Source organism: Marmota monax, unplaced genomic scaffold, assembly GCF_021218885.2.
Source record: "Marmota monax isolate L192 unplaced genomic scaffold, Marmota_monax_Labrador192_F-V1.1 WCK01_AAM20220418_F8-fsc00002, whole genome shotgun sequence".
Lineage (NCBI taxonomy): Eukaryota > Metazoa > Chordata > Mammalia > Rodentia > Sciuridae > Marmota > Marmota monax.
This window is the reverse complement of record NW_026693571.1, coordinates 29,695,226-29,707,990: the sequence shown is the minus strand read 5'-3', so window position 1 is coordinate 29,707,990 and position 12,765 is coordinate 29,695,226. Positions and strand designations below refer to the sequence as shown.

Genomic DNA, 12,765 nt, shown 5'->3' with positions numbered 1-12,765 from the left:
CCATCCATATCCATTAAGTTCTGGTGTTTTATGGAACAGCAGGGTGAATATAATTAACAATAATGCATTACATACCTCAGACTAGTTAGGAGAGAGAAATTTGAATGTACTCATCATAAAAAATTAAAATGCTTAGTGATGGATATGCTAATTATCCTAAGTCAATCATTGTCCAATGTATATGAGGAACAAAACATCAGATTGTAATTCATAAATATGCATATATAATGTGTAAATCACAATAAAAAGAAAAAAAATTAAAGTAAATTTAAAAGAACAGCCACAAAGTAGGGTCAGTGCCAGGGACAGTAATTATCTCCAGGAGGCAGTAACCACAGTATCTGCTGCACAGAAGAGCTACTCTACAGCCAAGGGGCCTGTGACTGTAATGCAACTGATGAATAAAGAAATATGTGAATTTATTCAACCTATAAGATATAACTTTTAAATATTTGAGGACTTCAAATTCCCCAAATATTGTTCAGGAGAGGAATTTTGCAAGGAATTTAAATTCTTACATGAGAAAATGGGAAGTTAAGACCCCCCAATGTCTTACATATGCTTGCAAAAAGAAAAAAAGAAAATAATTCCAGCACTGAGGTGAAAATTTCACAAGCTTTCTAAAAAATCTTTAAATTTGCTTTTAGTATTTCAAGATCCCATCCCTCCTAAATATGAAAATTGCTTTAATGCACTATTTCATAGTTTTCTGGTGCCTTGGTTTTCTGGGGGGGAAAAGTGATAAAAGAATATATTTCTCAAAAGCTATAAAGTTAAGTATGGTGTGTATATTTGTGTGTGTGTGTTTGCATGCACAATACATACAGGTCTTTCTAGCAGAATCTTCCACAAAAAGAGAAGAGATGTCTTCATCCACTCCTGCTTCATTCTTCGCTATACAAGTATATGCTCCAGTATCTTCATAGCGCACATTGCTTATGTGAACCTCACTGCCATTTGCTGAGAACAGAAGGCAAATGCAACTTGTAAACTACAATTTCAGTTTTGGTACAGTGCTTTCCGATTACACAGTCAAACAGTTCACTTAGCTTGTCCTAATTAAACTGTTTTCCTTCCTACTTCCATACTTTGGAAGCATGCCAAATTCTTCCAGAAGCATTTGAGAGTTTTGTAAACTGTGCTGTCATTCTATTACTAAGAGCCTAATAACTCTGTATCAAATGCACATGATTTATATTTTATATTTATATTTATATTTTATACCATTTCTTTGTCTGTATTGCATATCAAGTGATTCATACTGGTAACTATAATTTATTAATCTATTTAGAAATCACTTTTTTTCCCAAGCTTTTATAGAAACTTAACTAGCTGTGCTATTCATTTTCAAGAAAACACATATGAAAATACACTCAAAGGATATTGAGAATATGTGTGTGTACCATTGTCATTAAACAAACTTATTACTGAGTTCTTATTACATATCTGGAATTTTTAGGGCTTGAGGACACAAAGATTGTCTTTAAGAATTTCAGTCTCTTTCCAGAAATTTAGCTAAAATACAGTATTAGATGGAAGTTGATAGAATCAATGTAAGACCAAAGATTTAAGGAAATGACTAACACAACTTTCAAATATTGAGGAGATAATATTTTAAGTTAAACCTTGAATAATAAGCTATATTCCCCAATGTAGAAACAAGGGGCTAATTAATAATTTACAATATACTGGCAGTAGGCAAATAAAGTCTCTGAGCTTCATAGAATGGATCATCAACTCTGAGGACGAGGACTGGACACTTGTTCCATCTGCCTCTAAAACTCTTTGTTTATTGTCCTCATTTGTTGAGGCTTCCTTCCTTCCTGTCCCCTCTGCTCCTCTCCCTACTTCTCTCTTCCCTCCCTCCTTTCCTTTATCTTTTCATGTACACGTCTGTGTGCATAGCTCTGCGTGTTTTGTGCATGTGTGTTCCATGTTATCCAATCACAAGAATATGATGGGTGGTAGAATGGAACATGGTTTCTTATGGTGCTTTGTTTGTTTGGGGTACTGGGTATCGGACCCAGGGCATATAACCAAAGAGCTACATCCCTGGTCCTTTTTTATTTTTTTTTATTTTGAGACAGGATATCATTAAATTGCTGGGAGTCTCCCTATGTTGCTGAGGCTGACATCAAACTTGCAACCCTCCTGCCTCATCCTCCCAAGTAGCTAACAGGACTATAGCTATGTGCCACTGCATCTGTCTGGAACAGGACTGTTTTTGACAGAAAGAGGACAATACCATTAGTGCATCTAAGTTTGGGAAAAGAAGAATAGATAACCAATGGCAAAAACTTGAATGCCATTCCTAGGAGTTAGTGGTTCTGAATGGATGTGAATAAAATACGGAGAGGGACTGAATGCTTGGGGAATAGTAATCATTTGAATAAATTTAAACTTTTTCTTTACTTAGAAATGATTACTGCATACCCTCTTTTCCCCAATCTTTTTTGAGAAACACTACTTCAAAACAAAGATTGGCAGGTTTTTGTTTTGTTCTGCTGAAAAAAGCCAGATAGTAAATTTTTTAGGCTTTGTGGGCCATACAGTTTCTGTGTCAATGAGTCACCTCTGACATAGCAGTATAAAAGCCGTTGCCATACACAATATTTTTTAAAGAAATAAATGCAGCTATATTCTAAAAATAAATAAAATAAACTCAACGTTTTATCTACAAAAATTGACAGCTATCTTACTTTGGTATATGGACCTTGGATTACAAACCCTGCTTCTAAATATTAGAGAATTAATAGTACATTGAAACCTGAGTCAACCTCTTGTTTTACATGAAATATGGCTCCCTCCAAAAATCATACCTTTATTTTGAAGACTTACATCTAAAATCTCTAGATTTTCATCACAAGTTCAACTGAATTTGTTCATTCTTTAAATTTTCTTTCCCAATAATCTTATATATCTTCCAAACATGCATTCCTGGAGGTTTTTCATTCTATTACCACAACTATCAATTTCTTTGTCTATTTATCATCCTAACACGTCTGATTACTACCTTCTAGAACTAGAATATGCAAACCTATCCTGGCACTACCATGAAGTCCCTGTACTTGGTTCTGGGAGTAAATTACATTTCTATTCTTTAAGTAAGTTTATAAATTTTCAAATTCAGTTTTCAGTTTGCTGGATATTCAGTACTACTTGAAATCCATTTTACTTAACATTTATAACTAGATATTAACTTAGATATTTTATCTTTTCATATCCTACTATGCTGTTACTTTAGATGGTTACTCTCTTATGTTTTCTTATTGTAATAAATATTGTTTGTTTGTTTGTTTTCACGGAAAATTTTCCAGCCTTTCTCATTGATTCCAAGGCTCTTTCTATAATCTTTGTCTCACTTGTTTCTCTCTACTGACACTTGCCTCAGATATTATCCATTAGTCCTAACTTTTCCCACAAGCAGCTACTTGTTTTCTTACTTTCAAAATCTGGAAGGACATTTTTTTATTGTTTCAGCCTTTACATTGAAGACTGATTGCTACTGAGATATAAAGACAAGCTTAACAGATAAACACATGTTAATGACCTTATGTAACCTTCCTATGTGTCCTGACATTGTTAAGCTCTTTCCCACTTTTAACTTTCTCTTCTTTTCTTCTTTAGTATCTATCACTTGGTCTCCTGAATCTGCTGACTTTTTACTCTCTTTGTTCTATTTATTCTAATCTGTTCAGGATTAATATTTGTGTTGTTTTGAAATTTTACTTCCTCTTATTCACATATTATCCCATACATTACCACAATTATTCAATTACTGCCTAGACTTAAACTTCACACACAAAGACTAAAGAAACACATGATGAACAATTGGAAAATTATATAATCACAGTATCTAACATAGTGGGACACTATAGTATCCATAGTATGTGCACAGATTTTTCTCTTGGGTTGTCCTTCCTACTTTTTAATTTTTTTCTTATTATTCTTTCAAAATTTTATCCATTTTCTTATGTATTTAAAATTAATAAACTATTTTGTAAGAACCTCCAACTATGTCTTCCCACTACTCTGGAAACAAAATATATGTTTGTAAGTACAGTTTACTGTTATTAAGTGGGTCAGAGATGACAAAATCAGAAACTACTTAGACTTTGTTAGTTTATATTAATCAAATTAATCTAATCTCTATGTTATAAACACTGAGATATAAGCAGTAATTTATGTGTATAAATTTGTTAGATCTAAGTTTATCAGTATATCGATTTCTAGGATTCATGTTTAGAAAGTTGAATGATACTTTAACAGACTCATTAATATTGACTTGCAAAAATAAGTAAGAGTTTGAGAAAGCTTTATTTTAAAAGGTTTACTAATTGAAGTTCTTCACTAACAAAGTAGAATAATAATAGAAACATCTGCTTATATAAATAATAAAAAATACAATTTGTACTAACGGCAATTGAAGAAGTTTAAAGGCATGAAATAAGGAATATAATGCCTATGAAATCTGTATTTAAATGAAGTGACTATTGTGCTACATCTAACAATGAAAGTTGGATTTAAACTTTCCTTTATGCTACTATAATTAATAAATAATATGAAATTACTTTGACACATTTGACCTTTAAAACAATTTATTTTCTATTTTCCATTTATGAAATGTGGATTTGTGATCGTTTGTAATCTATATAATAATGTTTAATCATATATATATTTCAAAATAATAAAATTAGCATAATATTTTGTTTAGAATGGAATAAATTAATAATTAATTCAATGTAAATGTGAAATACATTTAGTAACATGAATTATTTTGTTTACAAAATATGCTAGATAAAAAATATGCTAGAAAATCTTCACTAAAGATATCAAGATTTTTAAAACCATCTATCAATATGTATTTTAATCTATTACTCGAGCATAGAAAAAGTAACTTCCAAATATTTCTATGAAGAGTTCCATTTATTTTGTTCAGCATATATGCTATAATTCAAAAGTATTTAAAAGATATGTAATTTAATACATTACTTATCAACAAAAGGATAGCATAATTAATCATTATGACAAGACTATTATTTAAACCATAAAAAATATTAAAGGGCTCTTTCAAATATGTCTAATTATAACCGTTATTTCAGATCCATTACATTCTATTGCCATAGATACTCTATTGTCATATTTTCTTTTCTTCTCAAATAATATAAAATGTGTTAACATTTTAGTATAAAACTTCTGCATGATAATTTAAGAGAGTGAAGGAAAGCAAGGAAAAGGTACCTTGAAGAGTGAGTTGTTTGGACAGCTTTGGTGTAATATCTATTCCATTCTTCAGCCATCCAAGCTGAGGATTTGGGATGCCCTCTGCATGGCACCTAAGACTTGCAGTTACACCAGGTTCCCTAGCCTGACTTTCTGGATATACTCGAATGACTGGAGGAACTAAAAAAAGTAAAAAAAAGTGAATTAGACAGATATATATCAGTTGATATTCCAAAACAAATAAATAAAACTTGCAATATGAGAAATTATAAACTGTATATTTTAATGATTTGCACATCTATATAACATCTTAATTTACAAATACCATTATCCACTAATTATCCACTAAAATATTTCCAAGAAAATAAGTAATTCTGGGACTGTGTTTGGATTATTGCAATATGAATCTAGTAACTTGTTTCAAAAAGGAAAAAAGTTCACAAAGAACAAACTACACATATCAAAAGTTCACAGGAAAAAAATCAAAGAGCTTTCCATTTTCCAAATATGGAACAATTTTAACATTAAAATAATAAATTGTCATAAAGGACTATAAGGAATTAAATCTCAATGAATTGAAGTATCTAAATAAATAAATACATAATGAGAGAGAAAGGAAAGCATTTTCTCACTAAATCATATTTAGATTGAGATAATAGTTCCATTTGCATTTGAATACAAAACATAAACATTTAGAATTTTTTTTCTTTCAGTTTTAGAGGTTATGCTTTCAATTTTTCTCCATTTAGAATGATGTTGGCCTTTGGTTTAAGGTCTACCGCTTTTACAATGTTAAGGTATGTTCTACTATGCCTGTTTTTCTAGTGTCTTGAACATAAATGAGTGCTGCATTTTGTCAAGCACTGTATTTTGTCATGGAATTCTTCTCAATATAATTCTTAATTATATTGATGTGGTGAATTACATTTATTAATTTCCATATGTTGAACCAAACTTGCACCCTTGGGTGAACACCACTTGATCATGGTGCACTATCCTCTTAACACAATTTTGTACACGATTTCCCTGAATATTGCTGAGAATGTTTGTATCTACACTCATTGGGGATATTGGTCTGAAGTTTTCTTTCCTTGTTATATCTTTGTCTGATTTCAGTATCAGGTTGATCCTAGCTTCATGGAATGAGTTTGGAAGTGTTCCCTCTCTTTATTTTTCATGGCGTACTTTGAAGAGAATCTGACTGGACCTGGGCTTTTCTTTGCTGGTAGGGCTTTTATGGAATCTTCAGTTTCTTTTCTGAAAACTTATCTATGTCCTCCTGATTCAATTTAGGTAGGTCAGATATCTCTAGAAATTTATTGTTGTCCTCCAAACTTTCTATTTTAGGAGCATGAATTTTCAAAATAGCTTCTGATTATCATCTGTATTTCAGTAGGGTCCATGGTAATATTTCCTTTTCATTACATGTGATTAGCTTACAAAAGGGTTTATCAACTTTATTTATTTTTTCAAAGAATCAACTTTTTGTTTTGCTGCTTTTTTGCATTCGTTTGCTTTTGTTTCAATTTCATTGATTTTGGCTCTGATTTTAATTATTTCCTACCTTCTACTGCTTTTGTTGTTGATTTGTTATTCTTTTTCTAGGGCTTTCAGCTATAATGTTAGGTTGTTTATTTTGTAGCTTTCTATTCTTCTAATGAATGAGCTCAATGCAATGAACTTTTCTCTAAGGACTGCCTTCAAAGTGTCCCAGAGATTTTGATATGTTGTGTTGCTATTCTCATTTACCTCTATTTTTTTTTAATTTAATTGATTTTTTCTGATACTCATTGGTCATTCAATGGCATATTATTTAGTCTCCAGGTATTAAAGTAGTTTCTATCCTTATTTTATTGTTTTCTAATTTCATTCCATTATGATCTGATAGAATTCAAGGTATTATCTCTATTTTTGTATTTGTAAGAGTTGCTTTATGACATAAGTTATGATCTATTTTAGGGAAGAATTCATGTGGTGCTGAGAAGAAAGTATACTCAGTCATTGATGGATGAAATATTCTAAATAAGTCCAACATAGTCCTTGAACTTCTAGCAAGAACAATTAGGAAAAGAAAGAAATTAAAGGGATCTGAATAGGAAAAGAAGAGTTTAAACTATCCCTATGCAGACAACATGATTTTATATTTAGAAGACAAAACAAACAAACAAACAAACAAACACTCCACCAGAAAACATCTAAAAGTAGCAGGATATAAAATTAACACTCATAAATCAAATGTGTTTCTATACATCAATGATGAATCCACTGAAAGAGCAATTAAGGAAACTTTTCCATTCACAATAGTCTAAAAAAATAAATAATAAAGTCTAACAGAAATAATAAAATCTAACAAAAGAGATGAAAGCCCTCTACAATGAAAACTATGAACTCTAAAGAAAGAAATTCAAAAAGATCTTAGAAGATGGAAAGATCTCTCATGCTCTTGAATAGGCAGAATTAATATTGTCAAGATGACCATACTATGACATTCTTCATAGAAATAGAAAAGGCAGTCATGAAATTCATTTGGAAAAAATAAGAGGCCCAAAATAGCCAAAACAATCTTTAGTGAGAAAAGTGAAACAGAAGGCCTCACAAAAACAGATCTTAAACTAAACTGTTTTTGTTTTAGAGAAACAAAAACAGCATAGTATTGCCACCAAATCAAACATGGAGACCAATGGAACAGAATAGAGGACACAGAGACAAACACACATAAATATAGTTATCTCACACTAGACACAGGGCCATAAACATTTATTGGAGAAAAGATAGCATCTTCAACAAGTGGTTTGGGGAAAACGGTAAATCTATATGTAGTAAAATGAAATTTAATCTCTATCTTTCACCTTGCACAAAACTCAACTCAAAGTACCTAGGTATTAGAACAGACATACTGTGCCTACTAGAAGAAAATGTAGGCAAAACTTTCCATCATGATGACTTAAGTACTGACTTCCTCAACAAAAATCCCAAAGCACAAGAAGTAAAATCAAGAATCAGTAGATAGAATGGTACCAAATTAAAAAGGTTCTTTATATCAAAGTAATCTATAAAATATATGAAGAGAAAACCTACAGAATGGGAGAAAATCTTTGTCACTTGCACCACAGATAGAGCATAAATCTCCAGGATATATAAAGAACTCAAAAAACTTAATACCAAAACAAACAAACAAAAAACCAAAATAACCCAATCATTCAATGGGCAAAGGAATTGAGCAGGCACTTCACAGAAGAAATACAAATGGTCAACAAATGTATGAAACAATGTTCAACATCTCTAGCAATTAGAGAAATGCAAATTAAAACTACACTGAAATTCCATCTCACTTCAGTCAGAATGGCAATTATCATGAATACAAGTAACAATAAAATTTGCAAGGGTGTGGGGGAAAAGGTACACTCATACATTGCTGGTAGAACCTCAAATTGGTTCAAGCACTCTGGAAAGAAGTATGGACACTCCTCAGAAAACTTGGAATGGAACCATCATTTGACCTAGTTATCTCACTCTTCACTGTATACCCAAAGGACTTAAAATGAGCATACTACAGTGACACAGCCACATCAATGTTCATAGCAGCTCAATTCACAATAGCTAAGCTATGAAATCAACACAGGTGCCATTTAACAAATGAATGGATAAAGAAAATGTGGTATATTTACACAGCAGATATATCTTAGCCATTGGTAAATAGATGGAGCTGGAGACTATCATGCTAAGTAAAATAAGCAATCCCCCAAAACTAAAGGTAAAATGTTCTCTCTGACATGCAGATGCTAACACACAACAAGAATGAGGGAGATTAGAAATTCTGTGGATTAGACAAATGTGAATGAGGAAAGGAAGGGAAAGATACAAATAGCAAAGATAGCAGAATGAATCGGACATAACTTTCCTATGTTCATATAAGAATACAACACCAGTGAAACTCCACTTCATGTCCAACCACAAGAATGGGATCCTAATTAGAATAAGTTATACTCCATGTAATGTATAATATGTCAAAATACATTCCACTGTCATGTATATGTAAAAAGAAAAAAAAGGAAAGAAAAGGAATAATATTCTGCCAAAAAAGTAATGAGTTTTATAATAAACACTACAAAACAATATTGAAAGGATTTAAAGAAAAAATTAAATATATTTACACACATCTTGTGTTGGTGAATAGAAATAATCAGTTAGTATGCTAGTAGTACTCCCAAATTAATCCACAGATACAATGTAGCCTCATTAAATTTTTTGTTTCTTTTATTTTTCTAGGTACTAGAGATTAAAGTTCGGGCACTCAACCACTGAGCCACCTCCCCAGCCCTAATTTGTATTTTATTTAGAGACAGGGTCTCCCTGAGTTGCTTAATGCCTTGCTTTTGCTGAGGCTGATTTTGAACTCACAATCCTCCTGCCAGAGCCTCCTGAGCTGCTGGGATTACAGACATACATCACCACAGCCAGCATAAAATTTTAACTGATTTTGTTTTTAAGAAAAGAAAGAAATAGCTATACTGTGGAAACAATCTAGATGCCCTTCAATAGATTAATGGATTAAAAAAATGGTGGCATATATACACAATAGAATATTACTCAGCAAAATAAAAGAGAATAAAATTATGGCATTTGCAGGTAAATGGATGGTGTTAGAGAAAATAATGCTAAGTGAAGTGAGCCAATCCCCCAAAACCAAATGCTGAATGTTTTCTCTGATATAAGGAGGCTGATTCATGGTGGGGTAGAGAAGGGGAGCAGGGGAGGAACTCTAGATAAGGCCAGGTGGGAGGGGAATGAAGGTGGTATGGGGTTAGAAATGATGGAAGAATGTGATGGACATTATTATCCAAAGTACATGTATAAAGACATGAATTGGTGTGAATATACTTTGTATACAAACAGAGATATGAAAAATTGGGCTCTATATGTGAAATAAGAATTGTAATGCATTCCGCTGTCATAAATAATTTAAAAATATATTAAAAATAAAGAAAAGGAAGAGCTAATTCTCAAATTCAAATGGAATACAAACAAATACAAAGATACTCAAATGATTTAAAAAAAAAAAACTTCCTAAGAAAAAGAAAAAAAACTGGAGGACTTGATTTCAAAACTTAACAAAAAGCTACAATAATCAAAAAAGTGTGACACTGCCATGAGGATAAATATACAGAACAATTGTATAGAGTTGAGAGTACATAAATAAGCACATACATTTATGGCCAATTGATTACAATGATAAGGAACAGATATTTCAAGAAAATATGGATAATCTCTAGTAGGAAAATGAATTTAAACACCTACTTAAAATATAAAATTTAGCTCAAAACCAAAGTTCTGAATGTAGGAGATAAAACTTAAAAACTCTTCCAAAAACATAGGAATAAATTTTGTTGACATTAGATTTGACAGCAATTTGTTAGATATGACCCCTATAAGCATAATCAAGAACAAAAAAATAAATTGAATTTTATCCAAATTAATTTTTCGTGTGTGTGTGCATCAAATGACACTATTGAAAAGAGTAAATATAACTTACAGAATAGAAAAATTAATTTGAAAATTATATTTTATAATAGACTAGTTTCCTGTACATAAAAGGAACTGTGACAATTCAGAAAAACAACAACAAAACAAAAACAAGTAGACAACTCTATTAAAATATCGATCAAAACAAATATTTTAATAGATGTTTCTTCAAAGAAGAAATGAAAATGACTGATGGACACCTGAAAAATATTTAAAAAGTGATGTAAATTAATTTTATTTAGAGATAGGGTCTCACTGAGTTGCTTATTGCAAATGGTTATTAAAATGAAGAAATGAAAGCAGACAATTATATACATAAAGAAGGAGATCTGAAGAAATGGGAACTCTTAAGCACATTGCTGAGGGGAGTGTTAAATAATGCAAGCACTCAGCTACTGTGAAAAACATTTGATGGGTCCTCAAAACGTTAAACACAGAATTGTCATATTAATAAGCAATTCCAGATCTACCTCTATACAACGTGAGAATTGAAAAAGGTTATCCAAACAATGTTCACATGAATACTTAAAAGCTAAAACGTACAAACAACACAAGTGATCATCAAATGATAATGGAAAACTAAAACATGGCTTTAGTCAGACAACATGCTATTTTTGGAAATAAAAAAGAAATATTTACACATGGCACAATGTGAATATTTAAGACATAATGCTGTCTGAAAGAAGTCAGACAAAAGACCATATATTGAAGGAGTCCATTTATATGAAATGTCTCGAATGAGTAAACCCATCAAGACAGAGAGATTTGTGGGTTGAGAGGGGATAGAAATGGGGGGAAATTGCTTAATGGGTATAAATTTTATTTTAGGTGAAGACATTTTGTGGGGATTAGATGGTAGTAATGGCTAGTCAACACTCTAAATGTATTATAAGCCACTGAATTGTACCTTTGAAAAGGGTTAAATAGTTTGTGAACATTACCTTAATAAAAATAGGAAAGAAGGACTGAAGAAAGATTCTTGATTTTAAAAACCTAGAGAATCAAGATAATTAATTATAGCGAGGAAGCCCATATTGGATCCTGAAACAGGAAAAATGAGGTATAGAACATAATACTGGGAAAAATGACAAAACCTGGATATGGGCTGTGTATTTAATAATGAGATTCTATTAATGTTATACTTCCTGGTAAATGAAATATATTTTGATTGGGTGAATCAATTTTCTTTAAAAAACACTCTATTAACTAATTGTTAAAAGAAAAAGTCTTAAGCTATATACCATTATACATGTAAAATCATTGACATTAACAATGAGATGAGTTAAACATATGTTAATCATTAAGTAAAGGCAGAATCAATAGCTACAAGTAGAATCTAGATCACTTGAGAACTTCCTATTTCCAGTAATGGAAAAGTAGACTCTGGCTCCAATCATATATCTTCCTGAGTAGAACTTAATATCCTTGAAAAGTTTTCAGAAAGCATTTTTGGAAATATAAGTAACTTAGAAAATAAAATGAAGAATTGAAGAAATAGGAGGTTCTTCAAAGCTTGTGGGAAGGACCTAGAGCTTTTTCTGCCTCAAGAATATCTTCTAACACAGGCAAAGATTCTGAAAGTAAGAGTTAATTAACAATCAAATATCCCCCCTTCTACACACATACACTCACAGGCATACACCACTTAACAAGGGGACTTGCTCTGAGAAATGCATCATTACGTAAGTTTTTGTGGTCTTAACATCATAGAGTTTACTTACACAAATTGAGTACAAAGTCATGAGGTGATAAAATTTTATGAAACCACCATCATATATGAAGTTCATTCTTGACTAAAACATTGCTATGCAGTGCATGAATACACATATACATGTGTATATTATTAATAAACATAATTTTATATAAAGACATAATTGAAACTATTGAGAGGATTTAGTTTTTGGGTTTTAACCATGTATTAATTCATGCATTTTTTTTTTAAGTTTGGTCCTGTTCCTGCATTGACTCACATATGCTGGTTTACCTCTTCTACTCCTATGAAGTCCCCAAACTTCTTGA

The 12,765-nt window shown here is 31.4% G+C and overlaps 1 protein-coding gene across 4 annotated transcripts in view; it reads right to left on the bottom strand.

Annotated features, from left to right (window-relative positions):
• Fstl5 (follistatin like 5) overlaps window positions 1-12,765 on the bottom strand; it is a 781,198-nt gene that overhangs the window by 132,419 nt on the left and 636,014 nt on the right. For all 4 annotated transcript variants that reach the window (XM_058583868.1, XM_058583869.1, XM_058583870.1 and 1 more), the window contains exons 9-10: window positions 5,242-5,403; window positions 826-960 (exon numbers count right to left, since the gene is read on the bottom strand). In XM_058583868.1, the coding sequence (XP_058439851.1) occupies window positions 826-960; window positions 5,242-5,403 (297 nt within the window). The remainder of the gene's footprint in view (window positions 1-825; window positions 961-5,241; window positions 5,404-12,765) is intronic.